This window comes from Tupaia chinensis, unplaced genomic scaffold, assembly GCF_000334495.1.
Source record: "Tupaia chinensis unplaced genomic scaffold, TupChi_1.0 Scaffold000674_2, whole genome shotgun sequence".
Lineage (NCBI taxonomy): Eukaryota > Metazoa > Chordata > Mammalia > Scandentia > Tupaiidae > Tupaia > Tupaia belangeri.
Window position 1 is genome coordinate 520,535 of NW_006160198.1, and position 26,021 is coordinate 546,555.

The following is a 26,021-nucleotide window of genomic DNA, read 5'->3' on the forward strand; positions in this document are numbered from 1 at the left end:
ATAACAAATATATTCTTTAGTAATTAATTTATATACTATATGTAATACATGATATAATAGTACATCACTGCACTCTGTAATTATTAGAGTGGACTGTTCTCTTATTGACAAGCTTTCATTTTGTTTCTAATCACACACCACTTTCAAACAATACTGCAATAAATGTTCTCACATACACTTTCCTTACTATATTTTTTATGGGTGGATTTCCAGATAAGAGGTTTCTGAGATAAATATTATAGTTATTTTTAATTTTTGCCAGCTAAATGTCCATGTGAGAGTTGTTCTTTTAGTATAATTCTTCTAGTTAGTAATGGATTTAATCACTCTTTTTGTTCATGTACATATTTGTTTGAATTTTTTCTTCTATGATTTGCCTATTCACAATTTTTAGCAAATTTTTGTTTATTGCTTACTATTACCTTACAAAAACTCTTCTAAACTACATATACTAATGCTTTATCTGGCACATGTATTGAAATTTGTTCCTAATATATCTTAAATATTTTTGTTTTGTTTAAGACATCTTTTGGAGACAAAAGTTTTATTTATTTTTTAGGTCATTACCGTAGAGCACATGTGTTTGCTGGAGAGAGACAGAGGGAGACAGGAAAAGTGAGAAACCATCCTCTGCAGGTATGGCCATGCTGCAATCCCTGGCCTCCATGCTCCTCCTGGGATTTTGGACACACACACACACACAAGTACTCGGGCTGATTTTCAAGCTCCTTATGGACTCGAACCATGGTGGGCCATGTGGGAATCCAGCACCTTAATCACAATGCCACTGCTGGCCCTGTGTTTTCTTTTTTAATACAGCCTAATAGATCATCTTTTCTTATGTAGTTCATAGGTCCTTTCTTATTTTAAAGAAGTCCTATTAAACCTTTGCATTACATGAGTAGTTTGCTGCATTTTCTTATAAGTTTTGTTATATGATTAAAAGGAAAATGGCAAATTCTGTTTGAAATAGATGTACATAAATTCCTCCCCCCCTCCCCCCCACACACACACAGGAACAGAAATCAGTCCTTATAGAATTTATTGAAACACTTCTCTTCCACTTGATTAAAATACCACCTAAGCTATACATGAAATTATAAGATACAACTGAGATACATGTCTAGACTCTCAAATCTGCTTTTTATTCCTATGATAATATGAGAATGATTTGTGCTTATGGTATTATATCGTGTTTTAATATCTGATAAAGTAAATCAACTCTTATAATCTTTCTTATCTTCTTTTTCTTTGCCTTTTGAGAGACTTTATTCTTAAATATAAAATATATGGCTTTTTAAAATTCAATTATAACAATCTATTGATCCAAAGACTTTAAAGTCAAATCTAGCTCACAAGATTCAGAAATTTTAACGAATATCAAGATTCACCAGGTTGCACCAGTAACCTGATGGTTCAGGAAGCTGGATCTCACTTGGTTGATTGCATAGTTTGAATCCTGGCCTGACAACTTGAAAAATATTCCAGGTTCATGTGTGTGCGTGTTCAGAATCCCAACAGGATAGAGAGATGTAGAAAAAGAGATTGATTGAGGAATGACTCCATACCATTAGAGGGTACTTTCTCTCTCTTTTCTCTCTCTGGGTCTCTCTCTGGTGAGTGTTCATGGCCTTATTTTTTCCCAGAAGATGGTTCTTCAGTCCTTCAATATTCAGCTCCCTACATGGGTTTTGGTGGAGGGCGAGGGGCAGCACCCACTGGTCTATATGGTGGTAGGGTGTTTGGTCCTTCTGAGCTTCACAAGATTGGTTCCTGACTACCTTGCCATGAATGGCACAACTCACACAGTAATGTAGCTTCACACACAGCTTGGTGATCACATAGGCGTCAAAGACACTTCCTTTGGAGATGCGCTTAATGGCTGCAGCCTCTACTATATTTCAGATGATTAACTACTTCTTTCTTTTTTTGAGAGGTTTTTGCTATAGGGCACATGTTCTCGCCAGAAAAACAGAGAGACAGAAAGTGAGAAATTAACCCCCAGGGGGGATGGCCATGCCACAATCTCTTCTCCTCCATTCTCCTCTTGGGATCTTTGTGATGCGCACACACACACACACACACAGCGTGAGTTTAAGCCACCAGGTCCGGGACTTGAACCGTGATGAGCTACGTGGGAATTCAGCGACATGGCCATTACGCTAACTGCTGGTCCCAAGACGATGAACTTCTCAATAACCTTGTCTTTGGGCTCCCATTGGGGATAGTTCATGCAGGGAATAGGTTGCATGTGGACCTGGTCCTTTTTGGCATGGCCGTTGTTCCTTCTTTTTTGTCATCTTTGTCATCTTGGAAACTAGGCAGTGAGAGGTGATTCCTTTATCTTTGTCATTACATTTATTCTTAAATTTTATGCAATATAGTCAATCAAATGAAATACATTACGTATTTCCATTTTTTTCTGCTTATTGAGAGTTTAGAATAAAACTATTCACTTTTTATCCAAGTAATTTAAATTCTCTGCCTCATTTTGATTAGACTTTTTCAAAGTTTGGGTCAATTTAATTTGTTTGGGGCTTTTTAAGGAATATAGGATTCTTTGGAGAGTTTATTCTTAGATGTTCAAGTGTATAGTCATATCAGCATCAGACAAGGATAAATTCATTCTCTTTTTTTAAATAATAATTTCTTTTTTTTAAGTTTTCTTTAATTGCCCAACAATTTCAAGTAATAATAACTGAATATAATGAAAGTGATCCTGCTCTTAAGACAATGAAAGTGGTTTCACCATTTCGACCAGTAGATGGCATAATGGTTATGTTGCTGAACTTCCACATAGTAGACTCTCTCTGTGTGTCCATAGTAGACCCTCTCTCTCTGTGTGTCTCTACAGCAAGTGCATGCACCCTATAGCAAAAAAAAAAAAAAAAAAAGAAAAAAATCAATTTTACAACCATAGGTGCTGGTAGTTTTAGTGGTAGAATTTAATCAACATACTTATTCTATTAGGATAACATTTACTCTATTTCTTTTCTTTTCTTTCTTTTTCCTTTTCTTTCTTTCTTTCTTTTTTTTTTTTTTTTTTTTTTTTTTTTTACGGGTTTTTTTTAAGTGGCTGTGTTGTTTTTGCTATAGGGCGCGTGTGCTTGCCGAAAAGACAGAGAGAGACAGAGAGATAGAAAGCAAGAAATCACCCCCCAAGGAGGATGGCCGCACTGCAATCCCTTCTCCTCCATTCTCCTCTCTGGATCTTTGGCACGCACGCACACATGCGCAGCATAACTTGGAGCCACCGGGTCTGGGACTCAAACAGTGGTCAACTACATTGGAGTCCAGCGACATATCCATTATGCTAACTGCTGGCCCCACATTTACTCTATTTCTTTCTTGGTCCCTATTGGCAATTTCTGTTTAACAAGAACTCATCTATTTCATCTAAGTTTTCAAAGTTGTTGCATTATAAAATTGAATTGGGGTCTTTCTTAGAAATCATTTAATCTTTTCTGTATTACCATGTGCAAGTGTTTTTCTTTTGCTAAAAGTATATCACATATCAGTATGGCTCTTAGTTTACAAGTAATTCAAAATTTGAAGTAACTTATTTTTCTTATTTTTTATACTATAATCACAGTTCATGAAGTGCAATATTTTTCCTTTTAAAATATGATAGCTCCCACTCGTGACTTAGAAATGTGGTTGCATTTTGTAAAGTTCTCCAAGGTATTCAGTTTTATGTTCATAGTAGGGGCAAAGCATTGCTCTCTTTCTTTACACAAAATTTCATTTTTAATGTATTATATGATTGAATTATATAATTACACTAACAATTACAATGGAAATAAATAAGTTTTTAATCATACACAACTAATTTGTGACCTTGCTTATAGAAGCTGAAAGTCTCAGAGACGCGATATTACTTGGAACATCTAGAGGCCTAGGTAACAGTCCATATATTTTACAGAGGGGCATCTGTCGGGGGTAGGAAGAGAACTTATTTTGACAGTTTCTACTATTTTGCAGAAACTTATACAATTTCTGATACAGCCATCACTTTACCTTAGAAAATGATTGTTTCATGTTTCAACCTTAAAACTTTCCAAGAACAAATTTCCTAGTGATTATAAAATGAAAATAGTATCTATGCCAGTTTTTATTCCTTGTTACATATATATAAATAAAAGAAAAAGGAAACATTTTGTGTCTCACCATATAGTTAACTTTAGAAATCCAATTTGATGGAGATCTATAACAATTTAAATTAATTGGAAGAACTCTGTACTAAGATTACAGTCTTAGTTCTTCCACAAATAAAATTCCTTAATGGAGTTAGGATTCAGCTTTCACATATGAAAAACTGAATAACTGCAACACTATATTCCTCACACAATGTTGATAACTCAGTCAAATAATTTGATTCTAAAATTTGATACTGAAATTTGAAAAATGCTTCTGAAACCATGAAGCTTGATTCAAATTCAAGATAGTATTTTAAACACACCTGGAATTTTAACTGATTCATTTCAGTACCTGACAGATTACATTTTCTTTTTGCTTACTATGAAACTCAGGTCATCGTCAATCAATACATCTGGGAAGAAATGTTTGCAGAGCATCCAACAGAGCCCACGGTAGTTGTATTACATTCATCCTTTCCCTTATTACCTCTCCCAAATAACTGAGCAGGGGAGAAAGCTGGAGATTTCTGAAACTGCTCCTTAGGATGCAAATCCCCCCCCCCCATTCCCCATAGAAACACTAATGGATTCCAGGGGTTCTGCTGAGACCTCATTTCAAAAATCCCAAGGAACTCTTTTGTTTTAGGGAGGGATTTTTGTGATAGGGCATGTGCACTTGCCAGAGAGAGAGAAAGCAAGAAGTCACCTCCCAGGGCAATGGCCACTGCTCAACGCCTTCTCCATTCTCATCTCAGGATCTTAGGCATGCATACCCAGAGTAAATTTTTAAGCCTCCAGGTCTGGGACTTGAATTGCAGTCAACTGTATGGCAGTGCAGTAATGTCACCACTATGCCATCTGCTGGTCCCCCAAGGATCTCTTTCTAACTCAGGCTGAATTAGCAGAAGAGACTGGACAACAAGGAGATGCATGCAAAAGCAATAAACCCTATCTTTGTGAAGAGTATGGCCCACACTTCAATCTTCCTTACACCTGTCTTAATTTGGGTCACGTTTAAGTGTAAGTTTCCTTCTGAAAGTAAATAAATAATTCGCAGTCATATTGTTAACTAGGAGTCAAGAGTCGTGAGGGAGAAAAAGGGGGGCAAGATACAGGAAGAAGAATTGTTTCATTTTTCAAAGAGTCTTTACTGGACCAAAACACGTGCAAGATTTATGACATTGATATGGATGCCTGTGGATGCCAGACTTTTGTTCTACCCATAATGTCTTTTCCTTGTGTGATATAAACCATATACTAAATAAATGTTGAAAAATTGCATGCAGAAAATTAGTTTATTCTCCCAACACTTAAAAATATTCCAGCAGGCATAGATTTCACAATGCTCTACTTTTGCCAACAATCTGGCCAGATACAATGATGCTATACAACAACGTAATTTCTTATTTTCATCAGCCACATGAAGGTCAAATAAGAATGTAAATGATAGAGCTAGATGGTGGTGGAAACATAACTGGATCCACCTGGAACGGTCCCAATTTCATGTCTTGGGGTCTCTTTGGACATGGAGACGGGACAAGCATGTTCCTGTAGTCCAGACTGTCTGGGGCTGGGCCTGGATCATGGCATGAAGACCCTATTGGGATTGCCTCTCTTAATCTATCTCTTTCTCTGAGAAAATAGATAAACAAACTTTTAAAAAAAGAAAGTATATGACAAAGAAATGTGACCTTCAGACTAAAGTAGTGTATAATGTGTATGGGTAAACTACTAAAAGTCCCTGACTATCACAATCAGTAGTATAATGTAATATTAAATATGAAATAAACAGGAAAAAAGAAATATGTGTTTTTCTTATTCCTAATGATTAAATCATAGAAATAGCATGATTTGGAATGATCTAGAAATTATAGAATCTAATATATTAAGACATTAGCATCTAGGAACAACAATAAGCCATGTTCATTATCTTACTAATGATAAAAATTTAACAAAAGCTGAATACTCATGTGGAAAACAATGATTCTATCAGAATCAGGAAATGCTTCAAAATATTAAGGCTATATTTTAGGCTGCCCTAAAGTACTTAAGATTTAACATATTACTTGCAAAACCTACCTACTATTCATGCTCGAGGTTTAGTGCTTTATAGGAAGTGTTAATTTGTGTTTTGATTTATCCTAATTGATCAAGATTTAAATATATTTAATCACCCAGACAATATACCTAGAAAATTTCCTAATGTCAATTATGAAAGGCACCAAATCTGTCCATATGATTAATCTGCTATTTAGGGAAAGTATTTCCCATAATTAACTGTTTTTATAAATGTACCCAATTCAGCCTTCCTTTGAAATGTTCCTGTATACAGCTACGCTAAGTGAAATAGACAACAACCGTTCATTCAAATACAGATCAACCTTCCAATACAATCTAGGTATGGGATATCTATCTAAGAATACATTTTGATTCTTTTCAACAAACAAATACAGGGATTCAAAATAATATGGAATTTGCTGAGAGAGTTTTGGTTAAAAAAACAACAACAAAACTCAAAATAAAACCTATATAACCAATCTCCAAACAGAATCTGGAAAATGTACTCTATCTTGAGACAGTTTTGCTATCCAGGTTATGAGACCAATATCATTTCTATGAGCATGACAAAAACATCAGATGTTTCTGGGGTATATTAACATCAGCATCCACTCATTTCTAAATTTTATACTTAATTCCTCAGAATAGAGAACATCTGATTTCACACAAAATCACAAATATTAACAAAATTGTAATTTAATGCCATTAAGAATGTGTCAGAGGGATGAGCAGGTGGCATGAAGGTTAAGGCACTGTATCCTAAACGGCCAATTCCACAGTTCCGGTCCCAGACCTGGTGGCTTGAAAATCACTCTGGACATGTGTGTGTGCATGTCTGAAATCCCAGGAAGAGACTGGAGGAGGATGGAATGACAGTGTGGTCATCCGCCCCAAGCGGTGATTTCTCACTTTCTTCTGTTTCAGGCAAGCACACATGCCCTATGACAAAAAACTAAAAAAAAAAAAGCATCAGAATATGTACATTTTAGGGAAGTTTAACATGAAGTTGAATACTTCTGAATTAGTATCTGGTCATGTTTGATACATGTTTATTATGCAGTAGTTATTTCCATTTTTACTCTCAGTCATATGTGATTAATTAGTCTTATTTTGATTCAATAATGCTATCTTGATTTTTTTGTTATTGTCGTCTTTGTGCTATTATGTCTTTTAATTTGAAGTCTTCTATTACTAACCTATGGGACTGATTTCTGTAATCAATCACAGAAAGCTTTTTCTTTTTTTTTTTGTGCTATAGGGTACATGCGCTCGCCAGACAGACAGAGAGAGACATAGAGACAGAAAGCGAGAAATCAACCCCCAGGGGGGATGGTCACGCCACAATCCCTTCTCCTCCATTCTCCTCTCGAGATCTTGGGCACACACGCACACGCGCCCGGCGTGAGTTTTAAGCCACCGGGTCCAGGACACTAACCGCGGTCGACTACGTGGGAGTTCAGCAACATAGCCATTACACTAACTGCTGGTTCCCACAGAAAGCTTTTTCATATTCACTTGAAAGAACAAATTTGCTTTGTAAATCGTGATTTGATTTTGAAAGTCTGAAGACATTTTATTCATGTAAGTTCAAGTGAAGAGAAATAAATCTTACGTTTATTAAAAATTCAAGCGACCTTATATCATGATAAAGATGTGGGATTTTTAGCAACCTTGGAAATTTTTTCTGAAAGTTTTAAAAATCATGGCCCAACCATGATAGCACATGCTGGTTTACCATTGCTACTTGGCAGACAAAGGCCAAATGAGAAGCCGGGGCTAGATTCTAAACTCATCTTAAAACCTCAGCAAGGTTGTACGCACCTGTAGTCCCAGCTACTCAGGAGGCTGAGACAGGAGGAGTATGTAGCATAGCAAGACACCCCATCTAAAAGCAGCAAGCAATTTGTCTCTGTGCCAGCTCAGCCAGTATTCAAAAAGCAGAATCAGAGCTTTTCACTGACCTTAAATTCATTCCTTGTAAGTTCATTTGAACAACAGTGGTATTGTAAATTTACGTTATTAATGTCTAAATTTGGCATGGAAAACAAGAGTATGGGAAATTCTGGTTAACTCTGTAAAAAAAAAGTTTGCTTATTTATTTTTTTTTTTGCTTTCTTTTCTTTTTTTTTTTTTTAAATCTAGACATTTAGAGAAATGATCGAGAATCAGGTATATCTTCAGAACATATTTTATTCATTGTTATGCTCCTTAACCTAGTGGTTGTCATATAGTAGATACTTAATATGTTTACTAAAAGGGTAAGAACAGCTTTTCTAAGCTGCAGGCCATGAAACTGATTATGGGTAATGTATCCTGGTCTTTAAATTAGACTGGTTCAGAAAACAATGGCTTCAGATGTGCAGAAGAAAGTGGTATGTATTTTGAAGCTTCAGAGTTTGACAGACAAGATCAGATAGAGTGTAGTAGAAATGCTTGTGTTCTGGTTTATAATTGTCTCTTGACATAGCAACTCTTTACAGTCAGATATGCTAGGCCTGATAAAAGGCCAGTATCTGAGTGGTAAATGAGGAGTTTCTAATTCTGGGAGGCTAGAGGGCAGCCATTGTTTTTACTTATGGTACAGTGGGGACCAGCAGATGGCATAATGATTATGTCATTTAACTCCCACATAATTTACCACAGTTCGAGTCCTGGACCCAGTGGCTTAAAACTCATCTCAGTGCACATATGTGCATGCCCAAAATCCTGAGAGGAGAATGAAGGAGAAGGAACTGTGGCATGGCCATCTCCCTGGGTAGTGATTTATCAATTTCTGTCTCTCTGGCAACACAGGCACCCTGTAGCAAAAACCCTCTCTCTAAAGAAAAAGAAAAAGAAAAAAAGTACAGTGAATAGGAAGCAAAGAAGTCAATGTGGCTGGAACCGATGAAGAGGAATGTCCCAGACAGAGATCTACTTTCCCTAGTTCTCATTTTCTACTTTCCCACCCATGTATTTATGTCTATTCTTCTTCAGTTTCCTCCCTTTTAATTGTGTCATTAGTCACTTAACTTAAGCATAGCCATATCCCATACTCTTAAGAGCCTGATAGTTGGGACATCAGGGGACTAAGAGATTCAACAATAGAATCTTAACTTTTATTGAGTTTACTTGAATGAATCATGCAATTAACTTAAGAAAGTCAGCTAAGGGCTAACACCACTCAAAAATTCTTTAAACTAGGGACCAGCAGTTAATGTAATGGCTATGTCGCTGGACTCCCATGTGGTTGACGACGGTTCGAGTCCCGGACCCAGCGGCTTAAACTCACACTGGGCACATGTGCATGTGTGCCCAAGATCCCAAGAGGGGAGGAGAAGGGATTGCGGCGTGGCCATACCCCCGGGGGGATGATTTCTCACTTTCTGTCTCTCTGTCTCTGTCTGTCTGGCGAGCGCACGCACCCTATAGCAAAAACCTCTCCAAAAAAAAAAAAAAAAATCTTTAAACTAGGCAAATTCACTCCAAGATCTATGTATTTGTCTCCTGTGAAAACAAAGTCTCTATGTGATCTCCAACTTGACGTAATCCTCTCTAATAGGTGTTACAGTACTTGTTATAGGATGACCATTGGGGTGCAAAGACATTTAACAAGGAAAATCTTTTTCAAGTGCCCTTAATGTTTTATGCTATGAAATTAGAAAAGTATGAGCTGAAGTCCAAGACTAACTAGAAATTCAATAAGATATTTGCAAAATTTCTACTTTTAAAAGGACTTCAGGAGACTCACAGTGAAAACCTAAGTGAAAGTAAGCCGGAACAATTAATAAGCCAGAAATAGGAAACAAGGATTGAAGAGAGTTGCAAGGAAAAAAAAAAACTTAAATCAATAATGTAGTAGAACATACAACATTTAAACTCTCATGAGTCAAAAATGTAAAGCTTAGTGGAAAATATCTTATCAAGCAGAAAAAAGAGAAAACAAAATAAGTTTTGTGTCTCTTAATTTCTAGCTAAAAAGATCATACCAGTTCTTCAGGAATAATAAATATGTTACCAAGAAAAAACAGAAAAAGTCAAACAAATTATCTATTGAACACCTACTATTTGTGGGTGGTTTGCATACATCATCATTTAATCATGAACATAACTCTATGAAGCAAGCATTTTTAATTTAATTTTTACAAAAGAAGGAACTTAATCTCAAAGAGGTTGAATAAGCTGACCAAAATCAAAATGAATAAGTGATGGAGTGATGGACTTTAGCTCATGCCTTCCTAATTCCACAGCTCAAACGCCAACTCAGAGAAATGGGAAGCCCCATCTATCTCATCACTGTGTTCCAACTCAAAGCATGAATATACACATGTGATATACACACGTGCACATGAAACTTTCTCTCCCATAACCAGTCTGTAGTAAAGAAGACTTCAGGGATAATGTGAAAAAATATCAGCTACAAGCTCAGTATTCTCACTCTAACTACTATAATGGTAGTAATACCATCTGTATTTATGGGAAATAGAGGATAACTTTGCGTCTTATTATGGGCATTATTTCTTAAGAGAAAGATGGACATGTCTCATTTATTACTTGGCGTAACAACCTATACATCTGTGTCTTTAGTATGAGATCACTTGAGAATTATGCCAATACCAAACAGGCTTCAGGAAGATTAAGTCATATGTAAAGGTCAGTTAACTGGGGTATTTTTCTGCTAAACAGCCCCTAAGTAAAATGACTCCCATTTCGACAAACAGTCTCCAAACATAGATCAACTCCAGTCAAGCATCTGGAAAGAATCCAATGTGATGTTTTAGATCAGGTAGGAGGCATCAGTGACCCAGAGGTTTATTCCATGAAAAGAGCTGAGTTGATACATGCAGGCCACACAGGAAGTACCACGGGAGTATAGTAATTTAGACAATTGTGAAAGTTTCAGTAAAGACAAGGCAGATGAGGACTCAGGAACTCATATCAGAGCAACTCACGTCATTTGAACCTGAGTCAGGTATTAGAGAATCTTTAGGATGAAAGTCTGAGTTCTTATAGCAGTACAGAGCTGGGCGAGCAATGTCTTAAAAGCACACCTTTTAAGTTGGTAATTTATGGCTATTTTGAACACTGTAAAGACTTTGTTTTATGATAGAGACGCACAGACAGGTAAAGTGCCTTGCACAAGAATCAACCTGTGGCAAATTCAGGACCAGAACTGAACTTCATGGATTTTCTTCTCAAACACCTCCACCCACTTTAGTGAGTGACTCTATAAAATGAAGAAAACCACAGTAGAAACTAAGGGCTTTTTGCTTCAGGTCCTTTACTGATGCTTTCATATTGGGTTGTCTGAAGTTATGAACACATTTTTCTGGTTTTTTTTTAATGCAAAGATATGTCATGACTTTTATAACAACTAAATATTTGATATAACATCAGTCAGTCTGAGCACTTACATCACATGATGGTCTTACAGAAGTCAAATCCCTATGTCTATTTAAGATTTAAAATAGTAATAATTGTATGTTCACTCAATTGTGATTTAATTTCAAGTTCCTCTAGGGGCAGGTACATTTTAATTGTCTTACAAACAACTCGTGATTATTTTTAGCTATATTGGACAGCATACCAAGATTGATCTAAAAAGACAGACAATCCCCAGACTGCGTTATTGCACTTTAAATTGCGCTGTGTTATGCCCCCTCCCACAACCCAAAGCACAGTTAAATGAGCCAATTCACATTGGCAGAGGAAATCCAACATGAAGCTTAAAATTTATATATGACACCCAAAACAAGTCACAGAGAGGCAAGATTTGAGTGTCTTTGACCCATTGTGTACTGGGGATTTATAAAAATAACACAGAATTTTATTCAGCTCAAATTGAATAGCAGTTGTCACAAGCTATTATTTAATCTGTTCTACAAGTTTTAAATTAGCCCCTGAATAGGTTGTCAAAACAGTAGCACTTTAAAAGCTTATGTATGCACTGTAAATTCTGGCAGTTTCCATTTTTGAAAATTGCAACGCACTTCTAAAGTATGTTTGCTGTTCTCCTTTCCTTACTCTATTTTTAGTGTTCATCAAAATATTTAGTATTAATAATGTATGTATGAAATAAATATCCCAAGAACTGTGAACTAAGAGTGTTCTCTAGTATATATCATTTACAAATGCCGTGGCTACTTCAGGATCAACATTTTTACTAATTATAATTAAAATGTATACCAAAGATGGCAACCAAAATTGACTTGTGGTTCCTAAAACGGTTGATTCTTTCTAGTTGTACCACGTTTTCTTAGTTATGTCGTATTAATTGTTACATTGCATTTTATCTGTGCACAGTAAGATGCTGCATAACATAATGCAGGAAAGAGAAGCAGTGTGAAAAGTTGTAGGAATTCCATTTTAATGAGACAGCCTTTGTGTTGAGTCTGAATGCCTGTAGTTAATTCAGAGAACAAGTATTTGAATTCAGAATCTGACATGTTTAGCAAACCAAGTATTCATGAAGGAGGCGAGGGAGAAGCTTTGTAAGAACGCCTGTGTGACAATTACTACACCTGCAGTTCTGTGAAAAAGAAATAAACTTTATTTCAGGTTGAGATACCCCAGTGCTCTGGTAGTATGAACTCTTTCTTTTTTTTTCCCTTCAGGTCCTAAAGGGTTTCCCAGAATGTTTACAAGCTGACATTTGTCTACATCTCAACCAGACTTTGCTGCAAAACTGCAAAGCCTTTCGGGGAGCAAGTAAAGGTTGCCTTAGAGCTTTGGCAATGAAGTTCAAGACCACCCATGCACCTCCAGGAGATACCCTGGTTCACTGTGGGGATGTCCTCACTGCACTTTATTTCTTATCCAGAGGCTCCATTGAAATCCTCAAGGACGACATTGTGGTGGCTATTCTGGGTGAGTGTTTTAGAACAGGGTGGGATGGTGAAAAATTCAGTTATCAGCCTGTGGGATACAAGGTTTAAAATGACAGAAAAAAAAATGGCTAATCTATTAATTTTTTTAAAAAAATCTTTAAGATTGGTAGATAATTTGAAAGCTTTATTTAAAATTCAGATCAGATCAAATTAACCTTGAAGAAAATATATTTTCTTGACAGTCTTACTTTGTCTCTTATGTCAACAATGATTCCATGATTCCCATCAGTTCATGGCAGGTATTTAGACATTCGAATCCAAATATATGAAGAGTCAATATTTTCCTTTTCATGTCAGATTTTTGGCATTGCGCTTGATCCTGTAGGACCTTAAAGTAAAATATAGGTACTATAGGTACTCCCTTGCATGTGTCCATACCCTGTCATAAACTGGGTCTAAGTTTTGATGAATTTCCCTTATTCGCTGTGCACTTTTACCTTCTGTGTCCCACCAATTACATAAGACCTTGTCTAGGGTGTATGCAGCTATGAACAGAATGCCCAGGGATAGAGGTGGTGAGATTAAAATTAGTAACAAATTAAACTTATTAAAGTACAAAAGGAAGTCTGTGTTTAATCTGTGTCTAAAAATACATTTAGGCCATGTGAACTTGTAAGATTTTATTGAACTATTAGGACTTTGGGGAAGAACAAGGAAATGGAGAAAATCAAGGTCAGTTCTCTTCTCCTATCTAGCCAATATTAAGACTCTACCCCCCATGATAACATCCACCACCATGTCTATGGAAATTTGCACTATTTTTCCCCCTGTGGATTAAATCTACCTCCATTTAAATAACAGACATTTAATACCATTATTTCTTTCATTTAACTTGATGGTCACCCATGACTATTAGGTCTGAAAGCACAAAGATATTGTCTTTTTTCTTTGCTGTTAGGTAGAATCACTATGGAGTAGCATGTTTGAGTGATTCCTTACACAGTTTGATAATTTTACTATGCCTAAATTTTTAAAATGTTCTCAAAATGACAAGATGTACAGCTTAATTTCCAATAAAAAAAAAAAAGAATAAAATACATTCTAAATTATTCAAGGCCCCACAATCCAGTCAGGTTTTCACTAAATTTATCCTTGATGATTTGTTCTAGTTGCCCTGGTTGCCAGGGAAAAAGCATGCTTCATTGAATTCCTGATCTTCAAATCAGCTACATGTAGTTTCTACAGGAAGGTAACAAGCCTTCTTGCCTCATCGAATAATAATTTTAGCGTGTTGCTATGCTGTACACATGGACTGGCTTACTCCTTCCTCATTTACAGTTATATAAGCTAAATAAAAAACAAAGCCCATACATAATTTAGTTCAAAACCTCATTTAAGAAAAACTATATTCTTCCATGAGCAAGTAAGAAAGAGAGGTCTTGATGCTATGATCCACTCCCAACTTCAGCCAGCCCTGGATCATGGGCATGACTTATAGTGGTCTCTGGACATAAACCTAGAAGATTCCCATATGTGTCAGTGTCAGAGTGTCATAGTTCACCTCTGTAGTACCTGTTCTTTTTTTGTTGTTGAAAAATACATGTGCTGAACCATCAAAATCATGAAGAATTTCAAAAGATTCTTCTTTTCTGTCCCATTTTCATGTAAATCAGCACCTAAAATCCTCATACATTTTGATTATTCACTCAATTATGGAAAGGCTGGCAAATATTTAAACTATGGTTAATTTATTCTTTCTGAAGTCAACTTTTCTTAAACAGTTAAAGTATTTGATTACTTTCCATTAAATTCTCATTTAAAGGGCTAGCAGGTGGCATGATAGTTAAGGTTGCTGGACTCCCACATTGATGACCTGGGTTCAAGTCCTGGATCTGGTAGCTTGCTTTCTCACTTTCTCTCTCTCTCTCTTTCTCTCTCATCAAATTTTCAAATAATAATAATGATGATGATTACAGTTCAATAAAATAATTCTTTAAAAAAATAATATTATAGGCAATTTTTGTTAGAATTTTATTGATTAAAAGGCTTAGATAATTTCCTCAGTAGGAAGGAAGTTATCAAAATTTTTAATATTTTATAAGTTATCAATATTTTGATAACTTAATATTGTGTAAAATGGAATTAAAGCATGAATTCATTATGGCTCAAAAACTTATGAAAATGAGGCAGAGTTTTTTAATAATATTCATTTTCCACTAACTTTTCTTTTTTTATTTTTATTTTTTATTATCATCATAATCTTCTTTATATTACATTGGATTACATATAACTTTACAGTGTATTACATTGTTTTTTCAAAAGGGAATGTCATACATGTCAATCAATACAGAGACATTAATCTCCCCATTTCAACATTCAATATCTTTTCTATGTTTTCCCCAATCATTATTTTTATTATTCTAATTATTTTTTAAAACAGTTAATCGCTATTTCTCATTTTGCTTATAAAAATACTTTGCCCATCATGAAATACTTCTCAGACCAATCCAGTTGAGAATACTATACATGTCATTGGCTTCCCATATTCAGATACATATGGACCTGGACTCTGGAACCAAAATGTTGGAGATTTCAATCCTGCCTTCCCTCTCTCTCTCTCTCTCCCCTTCACCCAGCTCAGAAAGTGACCTTGAGCTAATCAGTTTACCTCTTTAATCCTCTTTATGTGTTCATAAAATCTGTAAAATAATTATTAATTTCTTCATAAAATTATTTTGGGAATAAAATGAGATAATATACCTATTTGACACAGTGCCTAGTAACTCCTTAGCTTTCAATAAATATTTGCTGTTGCTGTCATTCCCATCCCCAACATGAACAAGTCCTGATCTTCAAATCAGCTACATGTAGTTTCTACAGGAAGGTAACAAGCCTTCTTGCCTCATCGAATAATAATTTTAGCGTGTTGCTATGCTGTACACATGGACTGGCTTACTCCTTCCTCATTTACAGTTATATAAGCTAAATAAAAAACAAAGCCCATACATAATTTAGTTCAAAACCTCATTTAAGAAAAACTATATTCTTCCATGAGCAAGTAAGAAAGAGAGGTCTTGATGCTATGATCCACTCCCAACTTCAGCCAGCCCTGGATCATGGGCATGACTTATAGTGGTCTCTGGACATAAACCTAGAAGATTCCCATATGTGTCAGTGTCAGAGTGTCATAGTTCACCTCTGTAGTACCTGTTCTTTTTTTGTTGTTGAAAAATACATGTGCTGAACCATCAAAATCATGAAGAATTTCAAAAGATTCTTCTTTTCTGTCCCATTTTCATGTAAATCAGCACCTAAAATCCTCATACATTTTGATTATTCACTCAATTATGGAAAGGCTGGCAAATATTTAAACTATGGTTAATTTATTCTTTCTGAAGTCAACTTTTCTTAAACAGTTAAAGTATTTGATTACTTTCCATTAAATTCTCATTTAAAGGGCTAGCAGGTGGCATGATAGTTAAGGTTGCTGGACTCCCACATTGATGACCTGGGTTCAAGTCCTGGATCTGGTAGCTTGCTTTCTCACTTTCTCTCTCTCTCTCTTTCTCTCTCATCAAATTTTCAAATAATAATAATGATGATGATTACAGTTCAATAAAATAATTCTTTAAAAAAATAATATTATAAGCAATTTTTGTTAGAATTTTATTGATTAAAAGGCTTAGATAATTTCCTCAGTAGGAAGGAAGTTATCAAAATTTTTAATATTTTATAAGTTATCAATATTTTGATAACTTAATATTGTGTAAAATGGAATTAAAGCATGAATTCATTATGGCTCAAAAACTTATGAAAATGAGGCAGAGTTTTTTAATAATATTCATTTTCCACTAACTTTTCTTTTTTTATTTTTATTTTTTATTATCATCATAATCTTCTTTATATTACATTGGATTACATATAACTTTACAGTGTATTACATTGTTTTTTCAAAAGGGAATGTCATACATGTCAATCAATACAGAGACATTAATCTCCCCATTTCAACATTCAATATCTTTTCTATGTTTTCCCCAATCATTATTTTTATTATTCTAATTATTTTTTAAAACAGTTAATCGCTATTTCTCATTTTGCTTATAAAAATACTTTGCCCATCATGAAATACTTCTCAGACCAATCCAGTTGAGAATACTATACATGTCATTGGCTTCCCATATTCAGATACATATGGACCTGGACTCTGGAACCAAAATGTTGGAGATTTCAATCCTGCCTTCCCTCTCTCTCTCTCTCTCCCCTTCACCCAGCTCAGAAAGTGACCTTGAGCTAATCAGTTTACCTCTTTAATCCTCTTTATGTGTTCATAAAATCTGTAAAATAATTATTAATTTCTTCATAAAATTATTTTGGGAATAAAATGAGATAATATACCTATTTGACACAGTGCCTAGTAACTCCTTAGCTTTCAATAAATATTTGCTGTTGCTGTCATTCCCATCCCCAACATGAACAAGACCATGGAAGGCAGGTGGTGTGTGGCTAGGCAGATGTAATAATTAAGGACAAATCCAGAAGTGGTTATTAAAGGAAACAAGGCATGTTCAAATTATTCCTTCCCCAAGTCCTCTAACCACAACAATCACTCTGTCAGCTCCAGAGACTCTCCTGAGACAGAAAGGCCATTAATCTGACTCATTGTAGCATTTCTCATATCTGGCAAGACTACTAGCATTGCAGGGCATACCAGACCGTACATTTTCCACACTTAGCCAAATAACCAAAATAGGGAATTAAAGGCATTATAGTCAGGGCCGGTGATCTTCAGAGGCAAAATTACACTCAATAAGCATGAGCTGACAGTCACCACAGTGCTGAGACTTTGTTGCCCAACTATCTGTTGGTTGTGGAGTCTTAACATTTGAAATCTTTTGTTCAGGAACTGGGTAGTTGATCTGAGGTCTCCTTGTAGTTTCAGAAGAAAAACATATCATTTGAAAGTTATTTTTTCTTCTCCTCCCTTTCCTCTCTTTTTAGGAAAAAATGATATATTTGGAGAAATGGTTCATCTTTATGCCAAACCTGGAAAGTCTAATGCAGATGTAAGAGCTCTCACATACTGTGACTTACATAAGATTCAGCGAGAAGATTTGTTAGAGGTTTTGGATATGTATCCTGAGTTTTCTGATCATTTTCTAACAAACCTGGAACTGACTTTCAACCTAAGGCACGAGAGTGCAAAGGTATACGTTAACTGTTTGCTTATTTTTGTATGTCTAAAATTTTATATTATTTTTGAATTATATAAATAAAGTTGGTATCTCTTATCTGATATGTGTGGGGGAAAATGTGTTTCAAATTTAGGATTTTTTTTTTTTTGAGTTTTAGAACGTTTGAGTTGATGTGAGATATGTTGGGGATGGGACCCAAGTGTAAACACAAAATTTGTTTATGTTTCATATATACCTTATACACATAGCCTGAGAGAAATTTTGTACAATATATTTATATTGTGTCTTTTATCACTGCTACCTGTCACATGAAGCTAAATGTATAATTTTCCAATTGTGGCATCATATTGACTCTCATAAAGTTTCTGATTATAGAACATTTCAGATTTTAGATTTTCAGATTACAGATACTCACCTACACTTACAGAAGGACTTTGCTGGTTCTAAATATTTGGAAGGAAAACCTAGTTTAATATTGAAATTTCTAAACTATAAAGAAGAAAAAAGTCTCATTACTTTCAAATATGTTAAATAATTTTAAGTTGGTCAATTGACCTCTTAGGAACCATTAAGTGACATATTCATTTAAAATAGGCTTGGTTTATTTTGTGTCAATTATTTGTACAAAATAGGTAGTTAAAACTATTGAAAATTCCTTAAGGGGTATTGTCTTATACAAAAATGAAAATATTCACTCAGCTGTTATCTTCACCATAAATTGGTTATCAATATCTTCTCAACAGTAATTTTTAAAATAGCTTCAGTCAATCTCATTTAAGGGTAGGTTCACATTTAACATAATTTTCAAATCCATAAGTATATATTACTTTGGCTTTACAGCAGAAGCAAAAGTAATGTTTCAGAATGAATAATGTATGATTTAATAGAAATAATATTTTAAACATTTCTATATATAAGTTAACCGACAGTGAATTTGGAAAGTATAGGCCCTATGTCCCTCATTCTCTCTCACTGTGAAAATGTGTCCCTTTGGACCATGTGGGTATAGAACTTATGTTGTAGCCCACAGTTTAATACTATGTTGTTTTTTCGTCTCTTTTCCTTCAAAACCCAGAACCTTATTCCACTTCTAAATTTTTTTTATTGGAACTCATATATTGGGCATTCTTTATTTGCCAATGGATATAAATGCTAACTAATATATTCTAGAAAAAAAGATTCTCAAGTCAGTAGTGAGGTAAAATCTGGTAAATTTAACTCTCCCTAGAGTTAAAGTCATCCCCAGGCACTTAGAGACTTAAAGAGAGAAACGTTTAAAGTAACAAGGCTGCCTTTAACATGCTAATGCACCAGTTTAGAAAACTGCTTATTTTCAAAACATTTTTTAAAAATCTAGGTGATTAAAAGCTCATGTTGTTAAGAACATGCATTTTTTTTTAATACTGGTTTTAATTTAGTACTTCATCAGAATCCCAGTTTAATGTCACTGTCCTCGTTTTGATTTTACCTTGAAAAACAACAAATACTGGGCTCAGGTAAGTTATTTACATAAAAATTAGGCAGCATCCAAACAAATAAAACAGGAAGGCCAACCTGTGGCCTGGAGGTGAAGATGGCTAGATACCGCATGGATTACCATAGGGTTCAAGTCCTGGACCCGGTGGCTTGAAAAACACACCTGGTACATGGGCATGAGTGCCCAAAAATTCCAACAGGAAGGAGAAGTGGAGAAAGGATTGTAGCATTACCATATCCAAATGAGGGAGCGGAGTGCTTTCTTGTTGCTCGCTCTCTCTCTCTCTCTCTTCCTTTCTCTGGCAAGTGCAACAGTCTCTGAAAATTTTTAGAAAATAAATGAATTGCAATAAAATAGGAGCTTCTACTTTTTATTTACAAGATTGCTGACATTACACAGAATGAACCAAAGAAGTAGATGGAACGCTCCTAACAAAATAACAAAGGGTTTAAAATCTTGTGTTTATTGATTGAAGCTTATATTTATTGCTGCGAAACTTAACTTTGTGATCATTACCATGTAATTGAAATAGTGTAGCTAATTAAAATTAGTTTATCCATTTCTTTCTCTGCAATAACACAAATTCTGCAGTTTTAAAACTTACTATTATTATTTTAACAAATTTCACTTGAAGAGATATTGTCTTTCTAAATGCTCACATCATCCCAAAACATCTCTCTTTTTCTTGTTTTATTTATTCATTTATTCCATGAAAGAGAGAGAGAGAGAGATGGAGATATAGAGAGACATCAGAGACAGAGCCCCTTACAAGGTCTTGACACAACCATCCACCCACCTCAGACAGCCCCAGAACAAGGGCATACATGCATAATTTGGAGAAAACCATTAAGCAAAGTATTATAGTTATTTGCCTAAAATCTAATAAAGTCTCAATGTGGTTGAAATGATATGGAATAGTAAAGAGTTTATTGATAGCGCATTATATTCAAACTGTATAATCTTCCATTTTATCTCCATATTCCATTAACAAAGGCTGATATGTTACTCCGGTCACAATCCATGAATGATTCTGAAGGAGACAACTGTAAACTACGAAGAAGGAGATTGTCATTTGAAAGTGAAGGAGAAAGAGGTAATTCTATTTCCAAAGTTTAAATGTAGAGCATTAGCTCTTCTGACTTAAATGCTCATTATAATTCTCATTTCCAAGAGTAAATTTCATTCAGACTTTGGGATGGCAAATTCTTTGCTTTTTCAAAAGTTAATGACACAGTTTCTGGTTCCTGATTGATAGCTCTCAATGATGTCAGTTAGACAAGCCGTCTTATATGTAAGGACACACAAAGTAATGGTGTGCAGTAATAAACAAGAAAAATGCAGGCCAGTTAAGAACAGTTGAATAACTATGCCTTAGAGTTCTGAGCAGAGAGCTCTGAAAAACTCTTTCTAAATGCTGACATCACCCCAAAACATCTCTCTTTTTCTTGTTTTATTCATTCATTTATTCCATGAATGAGGGAGACAGAGAGATAGAGAGATAGAGATACATCAGAGACAGAACCCCATACAGGGTTCTGTACAACCATCCATTCCCCCCTCCCCAAGTCAGCCCCAGATCAAGGGCACACATGCAATCATCTACGTCCTCAGAGAAGGTGGGGGATATTTTGCACAATTTGTTTCTCAAAATATTGAGTAGTTCTTCAAAAGTATGCAATGTTAAATAGATATTTGTTGAATGTATGAGTAAAAGATAAAGAATCATGAGACAGAAAAACCTAGAGAGGACACGGAGTGACAAGTACCACAATGATTTTGAGGATGAGGAGGACTAATGAATGTCTTCATCTGAGCTGTGCAAGGCTCTGTGGCATGAGGGAGGACTGAGCTCTTGTCCTGAGAGGAGATGACTGCATCTTCAAACAGTAGGTGCTGTAACAGGAATAAGGACTCTTCATGGGAACCCAGATGAGGGGACGTGTAAGAGCACCTGAGCAGATGGAAGAAAGCTTTCCTAAAGAAGCTTTGACTCCTGCCTCATGCTTATCTAGTAAACCTTCTATTCGCCACCTACTTGGCCTTGGAGCCACATTTGACAGCGAACCAATTCTCTTCTTAATTTTGAACATTCTTTTCTTAGCATCTGTGACACTTTACTCTTTTTACCTGCACTAATTCCCTGAAGATAATTTCCATATTATTATCTTCTAACCCCATTCATTAGTTGTTAGAGTTACTCAAGGCATCACCCTAGACTCTCCTTTCTTCTCATTTTATATAATACCCTTTCCCTGGGTGACCACATTTATGCCCATAATTTAATTATATTTTCATTTAGGAGATGTGCAAGTCTATATCTTAATCTGAGACCACTGAAAGTTTAATCTCATACATTCAGCTGCCTATTAACCTACCTACAGACCGTCCCTAACTTACAATGATTCTACTTAATATTTTTTTTCAATTTCATTTTGCAAAAGTGATATGTATTCAGCAGAAGCTATGTCCCCAAATCATTCTACTTTTCATTTTCAGTACAGTATTCGGTAAATTACATAAGATATTCAACCCTTTCTTATGAAATAGGCTTGTGTTAGATAATTTTGGCCAACCAAAGGCTAATATAAGCATTCTGAGAACATTTAAGGTAGCCTTGGCTAAACTGTGATGTTTGGTAGGTTAGGTATATTAAGTGCATGTTCAACTAAATATATATTTAATTTGCAATGGATTATCAGGACCTAACCCCATCATAAACTGAGGAACATCTGTGTTTGAACTCTCTAAAGCAGCTCAGATTCAACATTTCCTAAAACTCATTGTTGCTCCTTGGAAATCTGTGTCTCCTTCGATTTTCATGTTTCTGTAAGTGGTGCCACCATTCAATCAATTACACAAGAAGATATCTGGGAGCCAACATTTTTTTAATCTCTCCTGCAACTCTTACAGCAAGTCCTCTTATTTCTACCTTCATTGATCTCTGCTTAGTCTTCAAACTAGATCTCTTTTTGGTGCACTTTTCTTCTTCTCCATAGCCATAACTCTGGACCAGAGTACCACAATCTGCCCCCATGGAATATTGAAGCAGCCTTCTAGCTCACTCTGTCAAAGGCAACTTGTACTTTTCTCATCCATACACTAGATCACTGCTGATTTTTTTTTTTTTTTGTCTAAATCCAGTTGTGTTTACATCATTCACATATTCAGAGTCCTCTAAATACTTTTCATTTCCTCAATCCTTAACAGGATCGTTCTCTACCTACCTCTTCAGTCTTATCCCATATTCCTTTCTTTTAACTACCTTTATCAGCCCCCCTCTTTCCCCTATCAAGTCATCTCTTCTGCATTTACTCCAGCATACTAGTAGGTTTATTTGTATCATTATGAAATCAGTATTGGGGGCCTCTAGATGGCAAGTTCCTTAGTCTCCAGCAGCTTCAGTGATGCTGTATAGCAGATACTCAGCAAAATCTGTTGAAAGAATGATAAAATAGATTTTAGCATCTTACTTTTGATTTTTTTTTTCTTTTTTGACTGTCTTCTCTCTGAATCTTCTCTTAGGAAACATCATCTACTAGCTTCAGCTTGCTCTGCTTTTTAAGTTAAATAAACTGCCCTTTTCCCATGTAAATTGTTTCTCTACTTTTGCTTATATCTTTCTCTTAATCAGAATTTGCCTTCCTGTTCTCAAATACACAAAAATGTGTATGTACGCACATGTTTATGCACATGTACACATCTACAACCGCACCACACCTATTTTACATACACTAAAATCACATGTTTAACAAGGTTAATCTTCAATTATATATTCAATATGGATTGTTTCTTTTTTAAGATTTTAATTTTTTCATTTTTAATTTCATTTTCTTTTATACATTCAATCACATTATTTAGCTTACAAAGTGATTATTTCAACAGATGGACATTTCTCTCTACTTCAGTTGATAAAACTATAAAATATCTTCAACAGATAATACCATATTTCTTCGTCCCATTAATGCTTTGGATTGTTTCTTGATCTCTTCAACTGAGTAGATTCTCTTTCTCTTATGAATTCGCAAGGCATTTTGCCCATGTTATTGTCAAAATCCACCCTGCATGTTGATTAGCATTGTATTTGCCCTTTTTCTCTATCAAAATGTAGATTACTTTTAAAAAGTATGTTTGATAAATTTTGTTAAATTGGGCTAATTGTTGAACTCTCTGGCCACTTGCAGAACAATAAACCACTCAGATAGGTGATTTTTTTTTTTCTGCAATGCCCTTTATGATTCTCTTGGTGACTTTTTCTCAAATCAAAACCACTAGTGCCAAGCTGTTCTTTCACAGAGTTAATCTAAATCCCTTATCCTGAAGTTAATCTCTTATTTTGATCTAGCTGGAAATGAAGAACAGCTTGACAATGTTGTCTGTATAATAATGTCTCCCATACAGTTGAAGATTTATTAAATCTTCTTTCAGTTCTATTCATTTTTCTCATTCTAAAGCTAAATAATCTAACGTTTTTATTTCCTGATAAGGACCTGAGAGCATGTCACAATTTATATTGTGTTCATGCAACTAGACATTTCTATTGATTTTTAAAACTTTTCCTTTAGCCTATTAGACCCGTTTCATATAAAGTATAGGTTTAAGGGATTTGCCTATGTGTAGCTCTTCGAATTTTTCTGGTATGTCGGTGATTAACCATGAGTTGGTCAATGTGAAAACACAATGATCTTCAATTATCTAGAATCTAAGTTCCTATTACAAAGTCTTCAGAACTACAGAGTGCTTCAGGAAGTGTAAAGTTTGCAGAAAGCAATTTAGTCCCTGCCACTGCAATCAAATACCCTTAAGGTCAGCACTCATTCTACATTTCTTGATGTAGAATCAATGTCTAAAAGGGAAAAAAAGTACGAACTTTCAGAGGCTCACTAATGCTACATGATATTTGGGTACACAGACTGAAAGCTTCTTATGAAATGCACCAATTATTTTAATGTTAGTTTACTGCTAATATGAAACAGAAACTTGAAGGCAGACATCTAAGAGTGTTGATGACTCTTAGATCATCAACACTCTTAGATGATCAGCAGAGACATCAAAAGCCAGAGAAAAAGGCTATGTTGTCAGTTATTGACGGCAGAAATCGAACCCCGCATTGCCACCTACTACTTATTCGATGGGATTCTGGAGCTCTTCCGGCTTTTGGCCTCACTTGCGGCCCACACTTTCAGTCATGCCTACCACATGATTCTAAGAAGCTCACACTCAAAATGCTATGTTTTTAAAAGAAGAGATATGTAGAAGTTAAATTGAACAAAATAGGTACTTAATATAATCCATTTATATTGATGAATATATATTTTATTGATGAATATGGTTGGTCCTCATGAACTTCACAGTTTTTTCTCATGAAATAAGCCCACTACAGGATAAATTCTGTCAGTTCAAGTACAAATGTAAGGCCTCCTTGTATTTTTTGAAGGCATCATTCTTTCCTTCCTAAATTTCTGGCATGTATGTATCCCAGACCTTCCCAATATGATCAAGGTCATTGTCGGAAGAGGTGCTACAGTTTCTGAGATGAAAGTAAGATGTTATTGTGAAAGATAAAAGCAGACCATAATGGCTGGGCAAAATTGATGAAAATTTTGAAAAATAGTCTATTTAAGTGGTCTTGAAAGTTAGATTGTGCTTACTTCAGAGTGTGCCAAAATAAACCATTGGATCATGGGAATAATATTTCTTTTGTAATTTTACCTGCTATATATTTTAATACATACAAAATAAATTAGCATAATAGTATATATAATGCCAGAAGAGATATATATTCTGTATATTAAAAGCTATATAAATATGTATGTATGTAATACACTTACATGGCTTATATGACCAAATTTTTAAAATATTCTGCTGAACTCTTTCTACAGATGGAAAATGCAAGGTCAAATGAGCTACTAATGGGTGACTAAAGAGCCAGTGACCATTCAGTAGAGAATAATGCAGTCAGGGTTATGACGTAACAGGCCCAACCAATCACCCATTCATTTGGCAGTCACTGAGTACCCAATGTGTGTTAAATGTTCTTAGTTTTATGATCTTAGTTTCTATGTTAGTTTTGAAAAGTTTCCCTCTACATTTTAGAGAAAATTCTTCATAAAGGAACAAGAAGGCAAATGGAAATTCTTTGTGAATTGTAGATAGTGTTTATATACCTGTCTTTAATTTTAACTACACTTTCTAGATAATTTAATAGTAAAAATAAAGATTTCTACAGAATTTAGTTTTACCTTTTGTACCAAGTAATGAGTAGAAAAAAAAGAGAGAATTTGGAAGAGGGAACTCTTTACTCTAAATGCTTTGACTGCTTGAAAACTTCCCAGACATTGTGAAAAATCTTGAA

At 35.1% G+C, this 26,021-nt stretch overlaps 1 protein-coding gene across 1 annotated transcript in view; it reads left to right on the forward strand.

Moving 5' to 3' along the window:
* KCNH7 (potassium voltage-gated channel subfamily H member 7) overlaps positions 1–26,021 on the forward strand; it is a 213,049-nt gene that overhangs the window by 161,679 nt on the left and 25,349 nt on the right. Inside the window, exons 9-11 of the mRNA XM_027776500.1 lie at positions 12,788–13,040; positions 17,999–18,204; positions 20,663–20,762. Coding sequence (XP_027632301.1) covers positions 12,788–13,040; positions 17,999–18,204; positions 20,663–20,762 — 559 coding nt within the window. The remainder of the gene's footprint in view (positions 1–12,787; positions 13,041–17,998; positions 18,205–20,662; positions 20,763–26,021) is intronic.